At 38.6% G+C, this 24,493-nt stretch overlaps 5 protein-coding genes across 6 annotated transcripts; all 5 read right to left on the minus strand.

Moving 5' to 3' along the window:
• Positions 1-434: 434 nt before the first annotated feature.
• LOC104801111 (stem-specific protein TSJT1-like) lies at positions 435-2,516 on the minus strand. Its single transcript, XM_010524214.2, has 4 exons — positions 2,220-2,516; positions 1,221-1,461; positions 1,013-1,133; positions 435-911 (listed from the first exon to the last, which is right to left on the minus strand). Exons 1-4 carry the CDS (start codon positions 2,420-2,422, stop codon positions 721-723), a joined length of 756 nt encoding a protein of 251 aa, XP_010522516.1. The 5' UTR covers positions 2,423-2,516; the 3' UTR covers positions 435-720.
• A 1,977-nt stretch (positions 2,517-4,493) lies between these two features.
• On the minus strand, positions 4,494-8,361 carry LOC104801112 (VAN3-binding protein-like). 2 transcript variants are annotated; one of them, XM_010524216.2, is made up of 8 exons: positions 7,998-8,361; positions 7,513-7,614; positions 6,547-6,982; positions 6,182-6,379; positions 6,020-6,069; positions 5,886-5,943; positions 5,541-5,736; positions 4,494-5,113 (listed from the first exon to the last, which is right to left on the minus strand). In XM_010524216.2, exons 1-8 carry the CDS (start codon positions 8,301-8,303, stop codon positions 4,774-4,776), a joined length of 1,686 nt encoding a protein of 561 aa, XP_010522518.1. In that variant the 5' UTR covers positions 8,304-8,361; the 3' UTR covers positions 4,494-4,773. The 2 variants fall into 2 exon arrangements, with proteins under 2 accessions (XP_010522518.1, XP_010522517.1); XM_010524215.2 differs by having other exon boundaries at positions 6,547-6,985.
• Positions 8,362-8,698: 337 nt separating this feature from the next.
• On the minus strand, positions 8,699-11,571 carry LOC104801113 (STI1-like protein). Its single transcript, XM_010524217.2, has 8 exons — positions 11,229-11,571; positions 10,540-10,633; positions 10,396-10,446; positions 10,123-10,296; positions 9,712-9,891; positions 9,479-9,598; positions 9,262-9,395; positions 8,699-9,060 (listed from the first exon to the last, which is right to left on the minus strand). Exons 1-8 carry the CDS (start codon positions 11,393-11,395, stop codon positions 8,985-8,987), a joined length of 996 nt encoding a protein of 331 aa, XP_010522519.1. The 5' UTR covers positions 11,396-11,571; the 3' UTR covers positions 8,699-8,984.
• Positions 11,572-12,023: 452 nt separating this feature from the next.
• Positions 12,024-13,899, minus strand: LOC104801114 (probable indole-3-pyruvate monooxygenase YUCCA5). The gene is made up of 3 exons (XM_010524218.1): positions 13,064-13,899; positions 12,577-12,948; positions 12,024-12,474 (listed from the first exon to the last, which is right to left on the minus strand). Exons 1-3 carry the CDS (start codon positions 13,742-13,744, stop codon positions 12,247-12,249), a joined length of 1,281 nt encoding a protein of 426 aa, XP_010522520.1. The 5' UTR covers positions 13,745-13,899; the 3' UTR covers positions 12,024-12,246.
• A 7,171-nt stretch (positions 13,900-21,070) lies between these two features.
• On the minus strand, positions 21,071-24,401 carry LOC104801115 (eukaryotic translation initiation factor 2 subunit gamma-like). Its single transcript, XM_010524219.2, has 9 exons — positions 24,292-24,401; positions 23,958-24,088; positions 23,779-23,840; positions 23,498-23,610; positions 23,304-23,406; positions 22,831-23,058; positions 22,505-22,723; positions 21,917-22,177; positions 21,071-21,671 (listed from the first exon to the last, which is right to left on the minus strand). Exons 2-9 carry the CDS (start codon positions 24,061-24,063, stop codon positions 21,369-21,371), a joined length of 1,395 nt encoding a protein of 464 aa, XP_010522521.1. The 5' UTR covers positions 24,064-24,088; positions 24,292-24,401; the 3' UTR covers positions 21,071-21,368.
• Between the last annotated feature and the right edge of the window lie 92 nt (positions 24,402-24,493).

Below are 24,493 nucleotides of genomic sequence, written 5' to 3' on the forward strand. Positions count from 1 at the left end.
GCTTCCTCGATCAAACACGAGGGTTCTTCGTTCTTCGCCGGCTTTTCATCAGTCCGACAAACCACGGAAGAATCGGAGACCAGCATAGGAACTCAAGACCAACCAAGACTTACATCCCCCAGAAGACGAAATCGTGGAAGACGCGCAAAGGGACCAGAGGAAGAGGAGATCTTTTGTACGGGAGAGGGATTTAAGTAAAGACGAACAATGGTGAGAGGAGAGATGAAAGGAAGATCGGAGCGACGGTGGAGAGAGAGAAGGCGCTCCTGCTGAGAGAGAGAGCCTGTTGGAGGAACCGCACCGAAAATACAACGGTTCGATTTATTCAAGTACCCTCTCAGTCACGCGCTTATAAAGAGGAATGATTTTTCTCATGGGTGAGAAGAGACCGTTGAACGAATTTGTATGATTAAACTTGAAATCAAGATATCAGAGATACTAATTTTATATAATTAAATGCTACTACAAAGTATGTCCCCGAAATTATTTTCAGGATTCCAAGATCTTTTTTTTTTCTTTGGGGATTTTCATTAGCATATCTTCGTTTCCACTAGGCAGCTATTATTAGCCCAGATGGTAATGGTAAAAGACAACAGACAAGAATCCAATATGATGAATATCAAAAGGATGGAGAAACCGGGCAGAAAATCCACAAAGGGTTTGAGAAGTTCTCACTTCAGTAAAAGCGTAGAATCAGATAAAGGAAGTCGTGGGTTGAGTTCAGAGGTGTCCGGACCAGTTCTGTGAACTCCCGACTCTAGGCATTCCAGTCCTGTCTTTCTTAGCCTCTGCATCCACCTTGAACGTTGCTCCACACAACTCTCCCGAGCTGTCCACCCTCGGCACCGCCTTCAGCTCGTTCCTCGGGTGCTCATAGCTCGTCAATCCCCCGGAAGATGTGAAGTAACAACCTGTTCACCCAAAAAATTCAAGAATTATATCGTCTTGGTCGGATGATTTTAGACGGATCTTCCAAAGTGTTGTTTGCTGATAACAGAATCAAAGTCTCTACCTTTTGGGAAGGGTGCATGAGATTTGACGCAGCCTTTCTTCGCAATCTCGGAGTCATCAGAGAGCACAAGATGTCCTTCACCATCACTTCCCCAGAAGAACGGCACGCTCCCCTCCTCGTCCTGCCCACATGACCAAAAACAAAGATCATTCATCAAATCTGTAAGGAATGCAGATGCGTTTAAGAGCAAGAACAGTTGTGAACTCACAGCAGCTACAAAAACAGTCTTGTTGGATCCATCAAAGAGGATAAAAGCAAACTTCCCCTGGAAATCTCTGACCACCTTATCGGCGGGATAAGGGCCACGGTCACGCAGCGATCTATAGGCTTCAATCACAATGATTGCCTCGTTTGTGGCTTTCCCCAATCCATATTGTTGCTTCAGAAACGCAAGGTTCTCAATGTGGCCTTGGAAGAGGCAGAAAATGTCGTCCACCACCGCAAACAATCTGTGGACATATGAGAAACGTTGATTTCCATTTGTAACATTTACAATGAAAGAAACAGCGTTCCAGATTCATCAGCTCTCAGTATCAAGTCATACAAAATACGAGCACAAACAGTGTGAATCCAAACGATTACTGGGGAGAGAGCTGTATTGCAAATCAAATCATTCAATTGACTATGTTATCTTTGTTATAATCTCTGCAGATATTCCAAAGACATGCCATATATTGGTTTCCTACGCTCAACCAACACGGAGAGAGACCACAAAGCGCCACAGTCGAACCCATAGCTTGAGATTTTAATTTTCAGCCTAGAAGCTTAGTAATAACACTCGAATATAATCACCATCACAAGCAAACATACAAGATTTGATCATGAAAAAGGGGAAACCAGAATCCTGTACGGATCAGAAGAGATCAAGAAACGAAAAATCGGATCAACACAACAAAAGATGTCTCCGGACTCTAAAGTATCAAGAACGATTCATCATCACCATCAATATCCGGAGTGATAGCGCAGAAATGATTCGGCATTAACCTCAGTAGTCAATACCGTCGCAGGTAAAGGCCGATGACGAATTTCAGAAGAGAACTAACCAAAAAAGGGAGAAAATAAAATCATCAGACTCCTAGGCTCAGTAAAGAAGGAAAGGAAACAACCGAGACGAGATCAAGAAGCGAACAATCGTGTAAAAAGAAGGAACAAATCACCAGATCAAGCACAAAGATCAAAGCACGAGAAGCTTGAAACTGTATTATACCTCGGAAGAAGCGGATTCTGCTTGGCGAGCGAGTAAACAAAGATTCCGGAGGATCCAAGATTAACGGTGACGGAATTCGGATGAACCGAGTCGAAGTGACTCGCCAGGAACCCGTCTTTCAAAGCGCAGACCGGCTCAGCCGAATGCGGGCTCTGCAGCTCCTCGGGGCACTTCGCAACCGTCTTCTCAAACACAGCGAGCATTTTTCTTATCCAATGGTCGACGAGAGAGAGAAAGCCTGTGTTTGGATAGGGAGAAAATCCGAAGAGGAAAATGGGAGAAAACGAGAGAAAGTGGCGAGAAAAGAAAGAAACGGGAAAGTTATATGAATGAATCTAGGAGGGAGGGAGGGGCCCGTCGTTTTGCGGTGTGCTACCTGTCGCAAGGAGAGAGGGCTCGTAATTTTGCATTTGTTTTATTTTTTATTTTTGCAATAGAGAATATGGATAATATATTTGCGATATTGGGATCCAACGATAATTTAATATTCGTTCGTCTCGGATTCTTTTCCTTTTCCCTCTTTATTATTGCAGATTCCTTTTGTAATAAATTTATCACATAAAATCAGTAATTCATTAAATATTTGACAAACATTAATAAATTTTGTATTCACAACTTTCTAATCTAGTTTTAGTAATGAGTCAATTCTAATTCTTATATCCGAGAATTATATACACACATATATATATATATATATATATTCATGATTTTTTTTAGCGGAAACTTCGTATACAAGACACTGCACCGTATCTCCAAAATAATTTATATTTAATCAGGGGAAATTTTTCGGTTAAAGGGTTAATTAATCAATTGATTAATTAATTATATAGGACAAAAGCAGATATGAATGAGAGAGAGAGAGAGGATAAGACATTTTAATCAGAGCAGGAAAGTGACGTGGCGAGTACGTGCCACTCGGTACTATTATTCGCGACGGAGAAAAATAAATAATAATTAATAAATTGAAAATTGCATATCAAGGTAAAGGCATGTGGTGGTTATAAAAAGTCAACTGATTGAGTAAATGACCCTTTGCTCATTCGGATTATTTTTTGGAATCAGCACGCAATTAATATATATATTCCATTTTAGGTTTATTTACTTTTCTTATATGAAGCCCAAATACATGGAATTAAAGCCCAAATATCATTTCGTAGACCCAAAATATAGGCCTATACAAACAAAACCCAAATATATATATATATATATTCCATTTTTCCGTTTTTTTTTTCCTGACGCCTATATAATCTGCAAATAATATTAATAATAATATCCAAAAAAAATAAAAGGAGAAAAAACTCGAGAGTAAAAAGCGGTCGTCTCCCTCGATGAAGAACGTCTTCGAAGATGGAGATTACAAAACAGAGCTCATAACAGTGAACCCATCATCATCATCTGCATGCGGTAAAACGACGGCGTATCGGTCGGCGCCGCCGAAGCCGATGGTGGTGGCGACGCCGAGGGAGGAGGGAGAGGACGCGGTGGCGATGCTTCTCCATGGCTATCTCCTCTGCAACTCCTTCTATTCACAGCTCTTGCTTCATCTCTCCTCTCATGGCTTCATCCTCATCGCTCCTCAGGTTTCACTTCTCTCTTTTTTTTTTTGAAAAATAAAACTTTATATCCTCCTAATTAATTAATTACATATTCCCGTATTCCTATGCTTCTAAAAGTTACAATATTTATTAAAATTATGATATAGTGGGCCTCATTATTCGGAAGTGTTAATGATACGGCGATGCTTCTCCATGGCTATCTCCTCTGCAACTCCTTCTATTCACAGCTCTTGCTTCATCTCTCCTCTCATGGCTTCATCCTCATCGCTCCTCAGGTTTCACTTCTCTCTTTTTTTTTTTGAAAAATAAAACTTTATATCCTCCTAATTAATTAATTACATATTCCCGTATTCCTATGCTTCTAAAAGTTACAATATTTATTAAAATTATGATATAGTGGGCCTCATTATTCGGAAGTGTTAATGATACTCGAGATGTTAAAACAGAGATAAACCTAGAACTCGATGAATGGTGCACTTGGTGCCACGTGTCATTTTATTTTTACAAAACTTAGAGACGAAGCAACATGCAAAGAAACTTTGATGTGATCTCCTGTCCCCAATCATGTTTAATGTCTCGTGGCCAAAAAAAAAAAAAACTCGATCTCTCATCATATAATAAGAATCATATATTATACATTTTAATTAATTCCGACATAACGTGAAATTTCCGTTGGGTATCACCAGTTGTACAACATAGCTGGACCGGACACGGTAGATGAGATTAGATCAACAGCCGAAACAATAGACTGGTTATCACTCGGACTCCCTCACTTCCTTCCACCGAAAGTAACCCCAATTCTCGACAAATTCGCAATATCCGGCCACAGCCGAGGCGGCAAAACGGCCTTCGCCCTCGCCCTCGGGAAGCTCGGCATCTCGACCAACTTAAAGTTCTCGGCTTTGATCGGGATAGACCCGGTCGATGGAATGGACAGAGGAAAGCAAACCCCTCCTCCTGTCCTAACCTATTCGCCCAACTCATTTAACCTAGACGGTCTACCTGTTCTGGTAATCGGGTCGGGACTCGGTGAAATCCCTCGGAATCCACTGTTTCCGCCCTGCGCGCCGCCCGGGGTGAACCACCGTGAGTTTTTCCGAGAATGTCGTGGACCGGCTTGGCATCTGGTGGCTAAGGGCTATGGCCATTTGGACATGCTTGATGACGAGACGAGGGGGATTAGGGGGAAGGCCTCGTATTGTTTGTGCAAGAACGGTGACCGTAGGGAACCTATGAGGAGATTTGTCGGTGGAATCATTGTGGCTTTTTTGAAGGCTTATCTGTATGGGGATGATGCTGAATTGGTCATGATCAAGGATGGGTGCCACCAGGGTGTTCCTGTCGACATTCAAGAGTTGGAGGTCATTCTGTAAAATTCCTTCTTCTAATGTGGCGTACTTTCGTTTTGAAATTAATAATGAATAAATGGGGGTTTTTTTTTTTTGCAAGAATAACTAAAAACTCAATCATGTTCTATTGTTGGAAAAATAATCTTCCATAAAATTTTAAATTTCGTTGTTCAAGTAGGTCCACGTTATCTTCTTGCCATATGACATTGTAACCCCATAAATGGTAAATATCTTAATTTCACCCCTCGATTTTCTCCGGAGTCAGAGAAGTCCTCGTCTCCGTACAACTTTAGCCAAACCCCCAATAACTTACAAAAACAAGGTACATAATTGTAACCCCAAACAAATCGAAAAGTTCAGTTTCACCCCTCTTTGTTTTCTCTTTTCATATTTCATAAAGATTTCAGTATCCGCACCTTCTGTCTGAAGCCAAGGAAAGGAGCCTGGAAACACCTTGTGTCCAAAGATCATATTCCCTTTGGGTCCGGCACTCGAACTCTATCACTCCTCTCTCCACCGTCTTTATCCCGAAATACTTCACGTCATCCCCTCCCTTGAGCATCCCTCTGCCTGGCCACGCCGGAATATTTCCCTCCACGTCCACTACCACATCTGTCGATATCGAAATCGTGTTACAAAGGGCAGTTTTGGATCTTTTTATGCAATGTTCTATCTCATCTTAGATTCCAAAGTTTGAGCCTTTTCGATTGCTTGAGTTCACCCATCAACAAAGAAGTAATGTAAAATGTATTATCACTCACTCTTTTTCTTCTTTGTGATGGTCCCGGCAACATGTTTGCTCTTCATCTTCAACGTTACCTGAGCAGAAAAGATGCATACTTTGAAATATAAAACCATGCATGAACTTTTACTTGGTTTGCATTGCATATCTCACCTGGTTGGTTCTGTTCACATACGCTGAGACTATTTTCCAATGAAAATCTCCTGCAAATGATATCAAAATCCCCATAAAATCCAAAGATTATCGACATATTGAATTCTTGAATTTCGGGGAAAAAATGGAATCTTTCTCGGCAAATTTTCGTAAGAGATTAACCTTTGCGGGTGCGCTTGAGCAGTTCGCATCCTTTAGCAAGCAATTCTATACCACAAATCCCCAAGAAACTGTCTTCAGGACCGAACTCACTGCCGTATGTGCTTCCCATTGGGATTCCCTTCTCCACCGGAATCACCGCCGCAATGTTCCACACCTCCTTCAGTGCCCTCGCCTTCAGCGTGGCCGCTCCCCTCAATGCTGCACGTACCGATCGAAATGTTATATATACAATACCACTATTCCTACCAAATTATAGTCATCTTCCTTATTATCGGTTGCTGAATTATCTCAGGTTTGTGGGTTTTTATTAGTGAATGTTACAGAATTCAATAAAGGATTGCATATCGGGGAAGATCGTACGTTACCTGTGGCGGCGGCGGCGGTTAGCGTCATGATATCTCCGGCGGAACTGACATTAACTGCGGAGCCCACGACGGAGGCCAACTGCTCCCTGTCGGCCCCGACGGCCTCCGCCGCCTCCACGCACTGTGCCGCCACCAGCGTGGCCGCGGAGGCTATGGCGAGCTTTGTCCTCCCAACCTCCTCGTCCTTGCCAGAGCTCGACTGAGCCGCGGTGGCAGCCGCGAGTGCCGCCACCGCCGCCGCAACTCCTGCGACGGACACGGCTGCGTGGAGCTGTGCGTTATGGGTCCGGGCTTCCTCCCTTTTCTTCTCCTTCCGATCCTTCAGCCATCGTCCGACGGTTTTGGAACCTCCACCTCCGCTGCCGCCCACGCAGACGGCGGCGGCGGAGGGTGAATGGCGTAAGTGGGTGTTGGTGGAGGGGGTTACGCGGTAGAACTGCTGCATGGAAATCCCCACGTACGTTATGGGAAAAAAAAAGATTAGCCCGATTTTATTTTTTTTATGTTTTTCCAGGTGATTTTAATCATTTAAAATTTTACCTTTTCACCTAATCTGACGAAGGAAAAACTTCGATCAAAGAGAGAGGCTGAGCCTCTTTACATGTCAAACGATTTCCACATAATTTACAATATAGCCCCACAACTTTGATTGATCTAATGAATTGGACCCACTTACTATTAATTCTTACCCACTAACCCTCAAAATGCCAACTTGCCCGTGACAATGAAATAGTAGTTTTTTTCATTGAGAACCTTAAAGCTAGATTTCTTCCTTGTTAATGAAGCAAAACCGGTTTGATGCATTCTTTACAACATATGAAAAGACCCTTAGACAAATGAATGATGTAACACTTAAATTTGTTTTTACTTTTTAATATATAATTTAATGATAGATATTATATTATATCCGATTTTAATTAGAGTCCGGTTAAGAGTCTCGATTTCCGGTACGAGAAATGAAGAGACCTTGAAGTCGTCGATGTCGGAGGGAGAAACGGGAGGGCTGTCGGAGAAAGAACCACAGCTATGCGAAAGCCTGCCTGACGTCCTTGGCGATGTTATCTCCGGCTGCCGCAACATAAAAAAAACATTTAATAATTAATAAATATCATTTATTATAAAGTATATAATTAAATCAAAACCATTAAAAAAACTTGTAAATATTCGGGTAGAATTTTTTTTGGCAATGCTTTTTATTTCAATACATAGATGGGTAAGCTGAATCGCGATAGTACTAATAATTACTTCGAGTAGCTTCTTGAGTTAATAATTACGCGTGAGACTGAGGAAACTATATACTCGATAATTTACGATATTTAAACACAATAATATCCATAACAATAAATAAAAATAAAATAAATTCAATGAAATAAGAGAATTTCAGAAACTAAATAGGATCATTGAAAAATCAGTGTTGGAGAAAACGACGTCGTGTGGTTAATTATACTCACGGACTGAGACATGATACGATCCATGACCATCTGAGAAGTCTCGGATGAAACGAACGAGAACTGGTTTCCCGAAACGACGCAGTTGTTTTCCCCGCGCGCCTCCGTCACGTCATCCTCCGGCACCAGTGTGATGTCGTCCCTCTTCCGGACGTCGGCGACACGCATCTTCGGCGACGCGACGGCTCGAGAGACTTCCAGTGCGGACGCGCTCCACGTCCGCGACAGGAACTCCATGGGGTCCACCGGCGTCTCCGGCGGCCGGAAAACCAAATCCGGTTTCCAAAATTCTCCGACGGTTTTATCCATTTCCACACTTCGAGAGAGAGAGAGAGAGTGGTGTAGAGTGAGAGAGAAGGTGGGGAAGTTATGTGAAGCTTTCGCGTATTTAAGATGCGAAAGATGGAAAGATGGGCGGCTGAGGTACAGTTTGGCTTCTTTAATCGTACGGTCCGAGTTAATTGTTGGGCCATGTTCCACGTGGCATCATCTCATTGGTCTATTTTGCTTCGTAATTGACTACCCAGTTCTCTTGTAAGATTCCGCTGTTCTTCATCGGATCAAACTTCAAAGGCATATTCCTTCAGGCGCCTCTTGTTCATGGAATCTTATCATTGCTTGGCATTGAAGAAAGATATGAAAAAAAGAAAAAGATTTTATAATATTTGAACTTAATTCACAGAAAATTTATATAATACTCCATAAACACTGATCAAATATAGATAAAGAAAATGTTTTGAAGCCGAAGGGTGCACTAATCCCCAACTAAAGGATGGTTGGCTGCCCCCCCTCCCCCTAAAGATTACAGCTTTCCATTCACATTCACATGCAATGCCAAATACAACAAAACCCAATGAGATTCTTGTTTTCTTCTTCACTATTATGTGTTTGTTCATGAAAGAGATGACATAACACCCAAAAAAAAAACCCACAAACAAATTGTCCAGCCGTGCCAAAAATGAAAAAAAAAAAGAGGCAGCTTGACCAATTCTACGAGTTGTTTGGCGTCTCCTTGAAAATGCGAGGAAGAATCTCGTGTGCACTGATATCCAGAGTTTGAGGGTCCCTGAAGCCAATCAATCCAGTCAGAATTCCAAAAGTTAGCTTTTCAAAGTTTGGAGCTTTACACAAACTCAACCATGAATATGTACCTGTACATATGCTGATATATATATATAGTTATATACCCATGAAAAAAGGAATGGTTTGTGTATATATACACACACCAACGCGCATGTGAGATATAATGTGTAAATGGACCATATACCTGCACAAAGTTTGGCCCTTTTCTTTAGAGCTTGGGATGAACCAGAGTTTTCGAACAGATGGAGACTCGAACTGAACAAAGAACCCGTCGTTCTGCCCGAGTTTCCATTTCCTCGAACCTTGTCCTTTCCACACCTGTGACACACTACTGATCAGTCCACAAGAAAAACTTTTACAAAAAAACCGAGTCTTTGGCAAGCGAAAGAAGATCCCGGCACCTGTGGGTAGGATATAATACTCTTTGGTGTTATCAAGCAAGCAGCTTTAGAGAATGATTCCTCTGAGTATTGCCTGAGGAATGCAAAGCAATTGCCGTGTGTGTGTGGCGATTCAAAAGCCTGTGTAGGAATTGAACAGTTCATCAGAGAAAAAAAACGAGCGTAAGGAAACATAATTCTTGAATTATTCCTCTTAATTCAACCTATACCACTTGCGTCGTATCGATGTATACCTTGTCGATGTTGACTGCTGGTGCATACTTATCAGTTTGTGTTTTCTCTTTGTCGAGAAGGAAGAAGACCCTCGGGTCAACTTTAGAAGTCTCGTGCCATGATTTCACTGCTGCTTCCATGGTCGAAACAAGAAAAGAGAACATCTCTTCCCAACATGCTTCAGTTCCATACTTTTCAGACTGCAAGAGTCATGGAGATTCAGTAAGGACCAATCTTAAATGAGAATCAATAACAACATCTCTTTAATCCCAAATTTATTTGGACCAATCTTAAAGAGAAAGAACGAATAAAAATTGCAGCGTACAAGTTGAATAAATCTATTACAGTAAGATGTAAGCGTGAAGAATGCTTGTATGCAATGGATCCAAAAGGGTTGCTTGATATTAAGTTTTTTTTTTTACAAGACTCACCATCTCCGATTTCAAATCATCAAGATGCTTGGCCATGTCGATATTTGATCTCAAAGTCTCCACTTCTTGAGCTCTCTGTTTCTCCTTCTGCAACTGTCCGAGCCTCTTGATCTTTCTAGAAACTTCTGCACTCTGTGGATTGTACTGCAGTGCCGTCTGGAACGCTGCCAAGGCCTATCCCAAACATGACAGAGAGATATCGTCTATCATTATCATGAAATGATTTTGGTGTTTTAAGGAAATGAAACAAGAACGAAAGAAGAGAAAGCTTACGTCTTCGTATTTTTCCATGGCTTCCAGTACACAACCTTTCCTGAAGTACCCCTGATGACAAATCAGAAAGCCATGGTTCACATAAAGATCCTAAGAACACGTGTGTAATAACAGATTTAGTAAAGAACAATCGCTTTCTTTTACCTTCTCCCATTGAGGGTTCAGCTTGATGGTTGTCTCAGCGTCAGCTAGAGCTTTGTTAAGCTTAACTAACTGCAGAAACGCTGCTGCTCGGTTACTGCATCGGATCACAAAGAAAGCTAATCACACTCAAAATGTGCAAAAAATGACTGGCTCATTGATCTAATTTAGTGTTCTGCTACCATCAACAGGGACAAATTCTTCACAGAACCTAACACCTTCAGCCTTGTTCTACCAAACATATTTCGATCACGATAATTGAAATGGCTTCTGCTACAATAGACTCCTAGAAGGAAACAGACAATGAAAACATTACAAATTATCATAGATATAATCTCACAGTACACTGTTTCAACCATTAAAAGCAAATCTTCCAAAAGAGAGTGGCGAACCTCCTAAAGGTAAACCAATCAAATCCAACTAAGAAGAACTGAAAATTTGCAGAATAAATGGAAGTGGCTGCAAAGGGAGCATCCGTAGTCAAGCAAGGTAAAACGCATCAATTCTCAGATTGAATAGACATCGGAATAAACGAATATAGTTTCCAGAAAGCGTATAATGTGCGCGTGTACATATGTACCGATCCAGAAAAGTTGCGAGAAACAGCTCAAGACAACATTTTGACACAAACCCACCAAAACCCAATAAGAGAAAAAGAACAAAATCGAAACATGGAAGAAAAAAGGCGGAACCTGTAAAGAGCAGGATTAGAAGGATCGAGTTTGATGGCCTGAGTGTAGAGAGCAGCGGCTTTGAGATAGTTCCCGGCTTTGAAGAGTTCATTGCCTTTGTCCTTCAGAGACTTCTCCTCTCCCCCACCGCTAGGTCCCGTGTGCCCTGCCTTACCTGATTCCGCCATTTTCGATGCCTCCGAGAGGACGATGGAAGAAAACAATCGGTGATTTGGGTTTTCTGCCTCCACTAGGGTTTATGGAGGGAGAGTAGAAAAGATGAGTAACGAAGATCCGTTCTTTCTGCTTGTCGCAAAATGCCCTAAATTCTTTTCAGAGATGGGGAAAAACAGCTAATAGCTGTTGGACGATAAAGAAAATCTCAGGTTTATTTAGGTTTTTTCTGGAGCTGGTTAAATAATCTAACCATGATAAATTACAAAATCATCTAAAATCATTTCAGACAGTTGTAAATTCAATTTTAATTCAAGAAAATGCTGAAAAATGTACTAATTTCATTTTTCACCGGTACATGTATAGGATAATACAGGTTATACATATATGGTGACACGACACATAGTCCATTACTACAATTTATACTCTTTTAATTATAAATAATGGATTGTCTGCTATTTAAAACATATATAAATTTTGTCAATTTAAGACAGGATTAAAAAAAAAAAAGGTGTTTATTTTAATTGTGGATTTGATAAGCAGCCCGTTTATTAGATTTTGTATAAAATGTTTACAAGTAATATATAAATAAATAAAAGAAGGAAAAAGGAAAAAGCCACGTCATCCTTGTTTTACAAAACGCCCACACAGCCTTAAAAAAAAACACTGGTGGACCTTCAGGAGAGGGCTCTCCTCTTCTCCGTATACATACACTGTTAATGTAAATTATGTAATGCGTATACTTTTGTTTTTTTTTACAGATATGGTCACACCTTTTTTTTTCTTGTATATTAAACCATTAAATAAATGAGAGAAGAAGAAAAAAAACCTAACTTGGGCTCTAAGAAACTGGAATCCGTTCTCTTCAGAACTGTGAAATGCATCTGCGGTGACACGCCCTCGTCCTCTTCTTCTGTTGTTTGGTCTCTTCTCTCCAAACATTTCCAATGTCCTGAGCAATTTTCATGGCGTCTGCAGACGCACCAGACAGTCCTCTTCTGGTGAATCCGGCCGCGTATAGACCCGATTTCCCCTTCCACGCGTTCGGGAAATGCGATTTCGGGAATCCGTTCTTCGAGAAAAGATCGTCATCCTGAAAGGAAACAGATGTATAGAAAAGATATTTAGTTTACTTGTTTCGCAAGAAACGGTTTTCTGTAACTTTTTTTTTTCATTTCTGGAATGTCTCTCTCACCTGAAGCCAAGATGGGACATTGCTGCGGTAACCGGTGGCGAGAACAACGGCGTCCATCTCAAGCATCTGGCCGTTGACGAGCTCCACGTGGCGGCCTGAGAACCGTCTGATTCCGGGGACTACTCTGACGTGGCCGGACTTGATCTTGTCAAGTGCACCGATGTCCAACACCGGAGTTTTTCCGGTGGTACCCTTCAGCTCCATGGGTCCCATCTCTGGTCTCTTGAGACCGTACTTTGCTGAGTTCCCAAGAATCACCCACGCGGAGATCAACAAGAGCTTGTCTACGAGCCACAGAGGCAACCATTTCATCATCATCATCGCTATTTCGAATGTTGATTTGCCCAGAATCTCCCTCGGTAACACGTGAACCTGTTTGAATCAAAGAACCCATCATCCGATTAGCCCAAAGTTTGAATCTTTCTGTTAAATCGAGCGGTCGGGTGAGCTGAAAGTTCAATTTTGAGATGATTTGGGTTTCACTTACCGAGCTCCGGACCACCATGGAGGGGCAAGCGCCGTGGTTAGCGAGATCGAGCGACACTTCCATGCCGGAGTTTCCACAACCGACGACAAGAACTCTCTTCCCCCGGTAACTCTCGCCGGACTTGTACTCGCACGCGTGGATCACTTCGCCGTCGAACTCCGTCGTCAATCCGTCTATCTCCGGCACGACCCTCTCCGCGTTCTCACCAGTCGCCACCACCAACCACCGGCAGATGTACTCCACCTCCGTTTTTACCGGCGACGCGCCACCGCATACGGTGGTCCTGACTCGCCAGAGTCCGCTTGTCTCGTCGTACCTAGCGGACTGAACACACTCGTTGAACCTCGGGCTGATCTCGAACCGCTTTGCGTAGGACTCAAGGTACTCGATGAACTGTCGCTTTGTCGGATACTCCGGGAAGTGCTCCGGGAAGGGGATTTTGGGCAATTCACAGAATTTCTTGGGCAGGTGAAGCTTGAGCCTGTTGTATGTTCTTTTCTGCCATAGAGAGGCTATGCAATCGGCTCTTTCTAGAACGACGAAGGGCACACCTTGCTCGCGGAGGCAGGCCGCGGTGGCTAGCCCCGAGGGCCCGGCCCCGACGATAATCGGTCCGTTCACCCAAATGCAGCGTCGCGACAAGAAATCTTCACTGTCCATGAGCCTAAACATGTTCTCCATCTTTTGCTGTTTTTGGTGTATAAGATTGAGCTTTGGGGGTGAGTTTGATCGAACAGAGAATACAGGGAGTGAAATTGAATAAGTTTTTTGGCAATTTTGAGCGGAATTAGATCGAATTTAGAATGTAGGTAGTGAAACTGGAATGAGATTGTTGTTTGTTGTATGAGGTTTTTGGGTTGGTTAGGAGGGAGGGAGAGAGGGAGTGAGTTTATATAGGGAAGATCTCGGAGGGTGACTGCATGTGGTTTGCGCGTTATTAGGATCGATTTTATCTTTAAAAAAATTGAGCATTTTTTTTTGTTAGTGTGAATATATATTTTTGGATTATTTTAATTAATCATTTGCTTTAATCATATGCGTTGCTTAAAATGCGAAATAATTTAGTATTTTAAAGGAATTATTCGATTCTTCTATCGTAGAGTTTCTTGATGTGACTTTGATTAGAGTATCTCATAAAATCCCCTAAATATACGCGGTATTTATATATGTATATATATATATATATGTGTGTGTGTGTGTTGGTGATACTAAAATTAATCATTCGATTAATTTATCACTTTCTACTATGATTAGTTTCGAATATTTCAAGATACTTAGAAATTTAATGATGTGAAAGGGTGGATAATTGGCGTGATGGACCAATATGAAAATGATGCATCATATACATATTGTGAAACTATGCTCCTAGCTTTGAGCTTTCACAATTATATATCTATCTTAGGAGAATAAATTAAATGATGTGTGTATATTGTATATATATTATATTATACAGAGGTTAACATACTTGCATATGTAAGGAAATTAACATTGTAATATACTCTGTTGTATTAACATAAATTAAATGTAACGAAATAGAGATATTGTAATAATTTTCGCTTGTATAATTTTCGCTGTGTATGTATATATATATATACAATATATATATACAATATATATATACATACACATATATAAGACCATATTGAATTCATATATTTAGAAATCCACGTGGCATAGTGGGCTGACAAGTATGCAACCACGTGGAGGGGATGGTGAGCCGGAGAGGCCCAACGTTGGCCCACTTAAACTTGTTCGCCGACTACCTACTCACGTCAAATCAATTAACATCTTTCTTAAAAAAAACATAAAAAAAAAATTCAATTAGCACTAATTTTATAAATTTTATTTTTTGTTGTTTTCCCCTTTATGGTATTATTCGGTTTATTTTAATATATATTAATTTCTTCGCACCTTCCATAGGAATTTTTCTTTTGATCTCGAAAGAGAAAAGGTGGAACTTTTAGTTGCCTTTTTTTTTTCTTAATGTAATTTAATCTTATAGTGGGTTTATCATAATATTTAATGTCAATTCTATATAACGACCTAAAATACTTTCCTCCTAATATATATATATATATATATATATATACACACATTATATGTGCCAAATAAAAGGCCCTTTCTCTGACCTAATGTATGTTTTAATTAGCAACTTTCTTTTACAATTCCTTCGGTTTTATAAAATAATAAGAATATGGGAAGAACAAATATATATTTCAATTGCATGCGTAGATGTAACCCACTAACTTAATTTGGGGAAAAATATATTAATGGGGAAATGATGTAAGCATGTGCATGAATCCCTTTGTTAAACGGGAAAGAAAAAGACAATCATAGGTTTAATTTGTGAATTGATATATTAAAATATAATAAAAAATATTATGATAAGATAAAAGAGACAAAACAAAGCCTACATACTTATATGGTTATGACATTAAACACATTGTTGTAATCCGAAAATATTAATGTTTGCGAATATTTACGGTCGTCAAATGTTCGCACAACCATATTTTGTACATTTGAATTCACACATACATATGCATGCCCATATACATACATATACACATATATATAATGTATCGGTTTATAATTATGAGATGCATTTTACAGGAATACCTCCAAATATGAAATCCAAAAAAAGGGATTTAGATTGGGAGAGATTATCTTATATATCTTTGCGAGATCTGGCTAAATTATTAGATACACATATCATGGATTTAACAATAAAGCTAACCTATATTCGCTATGTGATTGTGGTATTATATATATATATATATATATATAATCATATATAAATCCGTTTTTTTTTTTCTCAGCTTTTATGTGAGAAGTTGCTTGGTGAATAAGAGACGACGTAAGATGTTCATTTGTAAATTGAAATATATAACCAAATTATCAATGCATCTTATAATTGGCCCAAAAAAAAAGAGAAAAAAACATAACCCAATGACAGTTTGGTTTGCTAAAACTGCTTGTCTCGACGCCATATCGACTTTAATCTCGAAATCCGATTCAATCAAAGATAAACTTACGCCAGCCAGGGAAGTCTCCCAAATAGAAAATGACAACTCACTCTACCCGAGATCGTGGGTTCAGTTCCTCCTGAAATCTGAACTTCTCTTGAGTTAGTCAGTTTGGTTTGATTTATCTGTTCCACTTGGTTTACCGAGAATTATACGGAATCAGAGATTTACTGTCTGAAATACCATCCGATCTGAAGAGTTGTAAGACGGATTCCGACCATTATTTAAAAAAAAAAACTTAAGCTAGCCATCACAGGCATACCTAATCTACACGTATAATATATATATATGTATCATGTATGTATGTATATATGTTATTACGCGTACAATAGGTTAGATTCCATTTACAGGCTTTTGTTATATTTTTCATTAGTGATTGAATTTGGTTGGTGAAACGTCGACCACGCTTGTATGCGATCTGTAAATGTATTAATATAATATACATTATATATGGACGGACTTCGAATAGTACAAAATTAAGTCTTTGTATAATTATTATGAATCTAAAACTTTCGGTTACGTTCAATGATCATCTCACTAATTAAAAGGGACCCCTCTTAGATATTTCGAAAGGTACTGTAATTATATCAATATATATGATTGTGATTACAAATTAATGACATACTACAATTTTTCTGTATTAATTTAGTAAGAAATAAATATTTAATGTTTTACATTCCTTATCCTTTTTAGTACAATCATGGAGGATGTGATACACGTTACACCTTTATACGTCTCGGTTCACATGGCCCCCTCTAAAACCTCTGCTCAAAATATTACACATGTACAATATAAATGACAAAAAAAATCTTTATAATATTAATATCCACTATAGATGTAATATATATAATCCTAAGAATCGTCCATAATTGCCGAATTTTAGTAGTTGAAAGAATCCTGCGATTTTTATTTATCAGATATAAGTCAACTGCCATTAATGATGAGTAATTCTCATACATATATATATATATATATGCATAAATATACGCTCAAATAAACATTATTTGTATATACAATGCGAGGAGTATGCATATAATATATTGCTTGTGTCGGATGGGCAAGCAAAATGCCGTTCTTCACTTAATATATGTATATATTTGGCAATTGTATAATTATACAAGGATTTCTCTTACAATAAAAATAGTTGGACCATAAAAAAAATATGACCTTAATATAACACACATGTTATATATATATATATACACATATCACTATGGAAAATTATTGATTGCACAATGTCACTTAGTATCGAAACCGTAAAGAAAAATTCAGATTTTATGATCGCCCCAATATATATATATATATATATATATATATATATATTTGTAAACATCGCCCCATATATATATATATATTGATCAACGTGCATGCAGCATACGGCATGCGAGCTAAAATTTCAAAATTTACATAGCTCATGTGAAAGTTGTATAAATTATGATGGATTAAATTTTTTTGGCAGAATCTAATTCGGATCTCCATAATCCTACGTGGCGTTTTCATCTATCAAACAACATGCATGCGCACATCTTCGCTCCACGTAGAGTAGACTACTTTGCAATGTGCATGCATAATACTTAAGAAAGAACCCAGTATGAAGTAAATGTATGAAATTAATAAAAATTATAAGACTGGCCATGAATTTGCACTAAAAGAAAATATTACATGTGAATTTACATTTTATATATATACACGGATCGGACACGTGTCAAGTTATAGGCGTGCCTTTGACCGAAGTCACGATCGAGAACTTGGTCAGATTACTCTACACATTATATTTTCATTCATAATTATTCTTCTTTAACCTTAATTAATTCGATTTAATAATCTAATGAAATAAGATTATGCATGTGACGTGATCTAATCTTAAATTTGGTCGGAACCACTGCTTTGAGATTCCCTCTTGTAGTGGACAGTCAAATTTCTTTCCTACGTCTATGTATATACACACACATGTCGACATGTATATCTATATGCATACACTAATCGAGAAATTGTGTCGGGTTTAGGGTAACAATAATGACCTTATGTTGCATATTATTATTATTATTATTGTTAACGGTTATGTTGCATATTATTTGGTAAACTCCATTGGTATTTTTAATATATTATTTTGATTTCATATTTCATAAAACAAAATGTAATTTCAAAATTCGATTTGTTTTTCTCTATTAAGATATTTATATTTTGATATTGAAAAATCCATTGCTAATTACCAAAAAATCCGTTCTGTAAACAGAAATTATGATTGGATTAATTATTGAGAGAAATTGTTGCATTAATAATTGGAAATCGTTGGTAACTAATTTGAGACCGTTGACAAATAGTGTGATTAAGTAAGAAGATTCTAAGTTTGACTACATATGGTAAGGATAAACTCATTTGACGAAAAGGGTAATTAATTAATTTACAAGAATATTATTATTTTTATTAATTATTGATAACTCCACCATGAACTAACTTATTTTGCTGATATGGTATTAGGGAATTCAAAGAGAATCAGAAACACGTGGCCACATGCAAACCTGATCATAATACTTTGGATACAAAATAAAAATAAAAATAATAATTAGGAATATTGAACCGTTAAGCATGATAAGTGTTTGCAGCAAGTCAAATTGAGATTCCTCAATTTAGAGATCAGTCAAAGTTCTTGTTTACCATTATGACGTGCGGTGATATGTTTTTTTTTTGGATAATCCGGAAGTTCACCGGATCTTTGACCCGACTACATCTTCCAGGGGATCGGAGAAGCCCAGGTGAATACCCCTCTCCACGCTTGGATTTGAACCCATGATGAGAACATAGTTTGTATGTTGTTCTTTGACCCAGCATACATACATACACATACATAGGCGTGTGTGTTAAGTATATAAGGACAATACAAGCCATGGAACTTGAATAATCAACTCTTTGCAGCACTTTAAACCATCAAAATCATATCCATTGGTTCTATTCAATTATAATAATTTATTTTATCTTATCAGCCTATTATTTAAACCATGTAAAAATATATTTACAAACAGAAAAAATTCAAAACATTTTGATTAATACAGTGCATATTTCATAGAAAAATATTATTTCAGGCGGGATAATTATTAAATCGCCAATATATAGAACAATCAACGCAAACTTTTAGATAAATAGGTACTGAGAATAGAAAAAAGTGAATTTAATTGAAAAAATATCTAAGATAAGAATGGATTTATTTAGTTTTAATCCTTTTTTTTCCAAATATTTTATCCTTTTTTGTTATGAATTTATCTTCATCAAAAGGTTAGAGTTGTGGTGGCCCACGAAATCTCGTGACTTGTGAATTAACAGAGTCCACAGAAATGGGTCAAAACAGTTCAGCCCATTTATGAGATGGAACTGTAATCACAACTTTTTTTTCCTCTTATTGGACCAACATTTGTACGTATTGCTCGAGGCCGCCCCCATTTCTATTAGGAAAGGTGATATAAATATTTTAATAATATTATGAATTTTAGTTATCTATATTTTTTTTCAAAGTGCTGAACGTTTTACATAATCTTTCAAGTTTACGATTTGGTCATATAAATGGTCCGTAGATCTTTTTTTTTTTTTTTTATGTTTTGTATATAATGTGGAACTTTCTTAATCATACGACCAATTCATGTTCATATTTCATAAGGTCAAAATTATATATATATATTTAACCTTTAACCGGTTTAACTATAATTTCAGGTGATCAGAAATCTATGTATTGATGGAATGCTGATATCATTTTTTAAATTAAAATTGATAACGTGTATAAGGTGACATCAGCAATCCGTTAATACATGGATTTATGTTCGCCTGAAATTGTGGTCAAACCGGTCAAAGGTTTATTAGAGCAATAATTTGCAAGTTCGAGGTTTTATTCAGTGACAAGTTACAAGTTCGAGGATTGAATGACAGTTTTTTAAGTTGAAGGTTTATTTGTATATATTTTTACAAGTTGAGATTTTTTAGGGGGTTTACCCTATATATATATATATATATTTACATTTTGAGATATAAAGAGTTCGAGAGACGACAAATGGTAGAAGAAGACAATGTAATAGAATGTTGGAGAGGATCATGACAGCAACTACAATGGGTGGCGACAGCTTAGATAAATTTCATTTTTTTTTGGATATTTTAATATAATTCTATCCAAACGTTATGGTCTATTTCTTACATAGAATCTCAACTATCCAGAATTTTTTTTTATATTCATCAAAACGCGAGTAGTAGTGGTGTTTGGATGCGAGGACAGAGATGTCCTGGCCACGACCAGGATTGCGAGCTGGACAAAGTAGCAAGATGCAAGTGGACGCCGATTTGTACCCAAACAGGTGTAAAATCACAGTTGTAAATTCGGTCCAGTGGGGGTCCCCATTTATTTTGTTTTATTCCAATATGGTCCCCGATATTATTATTTGTACTCTAGATTTGCCCCATACATTTAATTTTAACAATTAAGTCCAATAATTCCCAAAAAACTTTGCACGTTAGTCAACGTACCGACATACCCCGGCCCCCCAAACAACGTGAGAAATCCATGAATGAAAACTATTTAAAATAAAATCATTATAAGTGGAAAATTGATTGTCTTAGTGCGATTATATTGAAGCAAAAAGTATCTATATATATTATTGTATTTTACAAAATCTGCAATTCAAAAATTTTACCGATTTGAAAAAAGAAATTTAATCAAAGATCTAAGCAATTCAATTTAATATATGATTATAGACGAATATGAATAAAATAAGAGCCAGCATTTTACTAAATGGAACTCACGCGCCTCTCGGTGATCAACAAGTACGGGTAGAGCTGGCGCGTGAGTTTTACTCGGAAAAGGTGGGCGTGGTGTTTTATCTGTTGGGCTATATAAATGTAGTAACTGGGCTTTGGGCCCATCTTTTTGAAGTTTAGGCCCAAAATAAATTGCCTTATCACTCTCTATTCTATTTGTAGTGTATTGAAACAAATTAACAAAGAGTAACCAGCAATCGTAATCGCTTTTATAAAAGGCTCATCACAACAATTCCGCAGAGCTCCCCTCCTCTCGAAAAGGTGACTCTCCGATTCGACACTTAGATTATTTTTTTTTTGGAAACAAGAAACAAAACAAAACATTGAGACAGGAAGGAAAGTAAGAAAAAAAAAAGAATCTTCATGGCAATGTTTTCTCCTCCATCTCAAGAAAATTGTCCCTAAAAGTTGTCTGCCTTCCCACATTTCAAAACCCTAAACTCTCTTTTTCTTCTTCTTCTTCTGTGAGTGGGTTTTGTGGTGAATCAAAGGGGGCAGGGTGGAACGTGGATGGTGGAGCCGGCCTGGATTTGGCCCCAACCGATGAGACGCCAATGCTTCTCAACACGGCGGCTGAGAGCAACCTTCTCTCCTTTGCTGGTGCAGACGGGCGATGTCAGCTGCAGTTTCGCCAGGTCGTTCTTCACGGCTATCACCCTCGCTCCCGTCGACATCGATCCTATGTTCAACATCAGTATCTCCCCCTTTGCTAATTTCGACACCTTCCCTTGTTTCTCTGATCCCTTTGTCCTAACACCCAACAGTCGCCGCAAAAGGAAGAAGTTCACCTGAAAAGCCATTCAATCCCATAGTTCAGACATGCTTCCTTGGCCTAAGTGTGAGACCAGCTGGTTTATTATATAAGCGTGCAAGAAAGTACAACACAGCCCAGGCGAGAATTTTGGCTATAAAGACATACGAGATGCCCAGTGCTCTTTCGAGTTTTAAACCCAATTTTGCTTTGCTTGTTAGTGGTTAGTGATGCAATAGCATGGAATTTGTATTATTGATCAACGAGAAATTGTGGGCATACCTCGAGTTCTACGAAAACATCAGGGAGGGATCCAACTTCACCGAGAACCTGACCAACCAAACGATCAGCACGTGTTAGAGTAGGGTCCATGGTAGTCCCAACTCCGATCAGACCTCCTGGCACGGCAAACTGAAGTTCATTTTGTTCCGCATAAAGTGAAACTATACGGGAATATATGGGTGTGCATTTTATGTCCCCTTTCTCATCTTTCACAACAATCCCAGGCCGGACTTCAATGTTTTGATTGACTCTCAGAACACCCTGCAGCATGCAGCTGGGTTCAGTTAGACAAAGATCATCCCAAAAAAAAAATCTGGTATTTGTATTCTCTAAATGAAAACAACTAACATTTACAAAAGTGCCGTCATAAATTTCTAATCGGTATCTGCAGTTTAGGTTCTATTAAATCACTTTAGTTGTCTCTTATGAACACGGAACCAGACCATAAAAATATCGGCTTTCCTTTCACCTTGAAAATTGAGAATAATTGTATTCTGTGACAGTGGAATACAAAAAAATGTCTGCCACAGAAATAAAAGATAGAGAGAACTGGATCAAACTCTGTATTAAAAGGTAAAGAGAACATACTCGGAGGATACTTCCACCAGCCACACCACCTTTAATCTCATCAACCACGAACCCCGGCTTATTGACATCAAAAGACCGAATAACTATCATGTTTGGTGGTGAGATAAAATTCCGCTCAGGGATCGGGATCTTCTTTACGATATACTCACACACAACGTCAATGTTGTATTTCAGTTGTGCTGAGATGGGAACAACGGGGGCACCATCAGCAACCGTGTTCTGCCAAAGAATATGAAGCAAATTCAGAACCGGATTTTTCCTCTTCTAAGCTAACCTACGGGGGAAGGAAAAATGGCATAAATACGTGAGGCATAAGAAAATCCAACCTTTATGAATTTCTGAATTGCTTCGTGCTGATTAACAGCGACATTTTCTTGAATGAGATCGACCTTATTTTGAAGGATTATGATATGCTGAAGACGCATAATCTCAACAGCAGCCAGATGCTCAGAAGTTTGCGGTTGGGGACAGCTCTCATTGGCTGGTATGAGAAGTAATGCGCCATCCATAATGGCTGCTCCGTTAAGCATTGTAGCCATAAGAATATCGTGTCCCTAAAAGAGTAAAGAACAAAATCATCTATGAGACAAGACAAGAGCAGAACAATTGAGGAAAATGGATGAACGCCTCTCCTGCAACTCACATTTCTCATAATTCTCCATCCAATCGGATAAGAGGAAGTTTGTATACAAAACTATACAGCAGTAAATCTCATCATCCATTGATGCATACAAGGGTTATAAATCACTAAAACATTATACTCTCTGTAAAATAGAGACAACATAAAAACTCCGCATACCGGGCAATCCACAAAGGACACATGCCTCAATAGTTTCATCCTGCAGTTCTCAAAACCAGGAACATCACACATTGGATTGTCTTCCTTTCCACTTCCGTAGGCCCTAAAACAACGGATAAATTGTTAGTTTATGTCACTAGCCAGTAGCCATATGAATTAGTAGACAATGAAAATTTTAGCATGCACGAACTCACTTATAGCACATGGGTCTAGGACACTTCTCATCCTCACATTTGTATATCTTGGCATTGGCATATCCAAGCTTAATGGTAATGTTACGCTCCAATTCGTTCTTAAAACGGACAGTCTGCACATACGCACCAAACAATGGTAAAAATACAGGACTTCTGATCCAACAAGATTCAAAAACCAAAGCCAATCTCCATATTCGATCTAATCATAAACCATTCTCATGATCATCGAATAAAAAAGGGGAATGTGAACAAATATAAGTGGAAATGGATATAACAATTACCTGCACCCCAGAAATAGCCTTCACGACTGTTGACTTCCCATGTGCGACATGCCCTATGGTTCCTGAGACGACAGGTAAATCACTAAAATCGTCAGTTTTGACTCATGCTTAGATTCTCAGAGATGATAAGAAACTGGAAAACCTTCATGGGATAAAAAAACCCTAATAACGGAAATTACCTATGTTTATAGTCGCTTGGCGAGAAATGACCTCAGGAGAGAGAGGATGTAACGTTGTTACATCCAGTTTACTTAGATCCTGCTCCATCAAACCCTTTCGCGACATCCTGAGAGACTTAAGATCGTTTCCGCTGCATAAACCAAAATCAATCCGACATTAAATAATCATTTTAGCTCCCTTTTCCAGGTTCCCTTATTCCCAGCAAAAACAATCGCACAAGAACAAGAACAGGAACAAAATCCATAGATGTTCGTGATTCGCACCCCAAGCCGAAACAGTCATCCGAATCAAACTAAAGAATTAGATGAAAACATAGAGACATGAATACGGAACCTGGTTGAATCGAAATCAAATCCGAACCCAGAGAGAGCGTGGGGATGAGATTTTGGTAAGGTTTTTCTGAGATTCCGTTCGGCTGCTAGGGATAATTAGCGAAATGCTTCCTTCTGTCTGAGAATTGGAGGGGTAGTAGGTCATTTCAACATTATAACAATTGGGCCAAAATGGCGATAGGCCCATATTCAATATTTCATCC

Source organism: Tarenaya hassleriana, unplaced genomic scaffold (assembly GCF_000463585.1).
Source record: "Tarenaya hassleriana unplaced genomic scaffold, ASM46358v1 Cleome7, whole genome shotgun sequence".
NCBI classification, from domain to species: Eukaryota; Viridiplantae; Streptophyta; class Magnoliopsida; order Brassicales; family Cleomaceae; genus Tarenaya; species Tarenaya hassleriana.

Coding starts and splice junctions, on each gene's coding strand:
- LOC104801115 (XM_010524219.2), bottom strand. CDS start 24,063: ATGTCGCGAAAGGGTTTGATGGAGCAGGATCTAAGTAAACTGGATGTA. Junction 23,611..23,778: donor AGGCTATTTCTGGGGTGCAG/GTAATTGTTATA, acceptor GCGTATGTGCAG/ACTGTCCGTTTTAAGAACGA. Junction 22,178..22,504: donor CTGGTGGAAGTATCCTCCGA/GTATGTTCTCTT, acceptor TGCATGCTGCAG/GGTGTTCTGAGAGTCAATCA.
- LOC104801112 (XM_010524215.2), bottom strand. CDS start 8,303: ATGGATAAAACCGTCGGAGAATTTTGGAAACCGGATTTGGTTTTCCGG. Junction 7,615..7,997: donor ATCGTATCATGTCTCAGTCC/GTGAGTATAATT, acceptor ATGTTGCGGCAG/CCGGAGATAACATCGCCAAG. Junction 5,114..5,540: donor TCCTTGGCTTCAGACAGAAG/GTGCGGATACTG, acceptor GAATGTCGACAG/GAACACCCTGGTGGCACCCA.
- LOC104801114 (XM_010524218.1), bottom strand. CDS start 13,744: ATGGAGAACATGTTTAGGCTCATGGACAGTGAAGATTTCTTGTCGCGA. Junction 12,949..13,063: donor CCATGGTGGTCCGGAGCTCG/GTAAGTGAAACC, acceptor TGATTCAAACAG/GTTCACGTGTTACCGAGGGA. Junction 12,475..12,576: donor ATGTCCCATCTTGGCTTCAG/GTGAGAGAGACA, acceptor GTTTCCTTTCAG/GATGACGATCTTTTCTCGAA.
- LOC104801113 (XM_010524217.2), bottom strand. CDS start 11,395: ATGGCGGAATCAGGTAAGGCAGGGCACACGGGACCTAGCGGTGGGGGA. Junction 10,447..10,539: donor TGAACCCTCAATGGGAGAAG/GTAAAAGAAAGC, acceptor ATTTGTCATCAG/GGGTACTTCAGGAAAGGTTG. Junction 9,892..10,122: donor ATGATTTGAAATCGGAGATG/GTGAGTCTTGTA, acceptor TGACTCTTGCAG/TCTGAAAAGTATGGAACTGA.
- LOC104801111 (XM_010524214.2), bottom strand. CDS start 2,422: ATGCTCGCTGTGTTTGAGAAGACGGTTGCGAAGTGCCCCGAGGAGCTG. Junction 1,134..1,220: donor AGACTGTTTTTGTAGCTGCT/GTGAGTTCACAA, acceptor TCATGTGGGCAG/GACGAGGAGGGGAGCGTGCC. Junction 912..1,012: donor TCATGCACCCTTCCCAAAAG/GTAGAGACTTTG, acceptor TTGGGTGAACAG/GTTGTTACTTCACATCTTCC.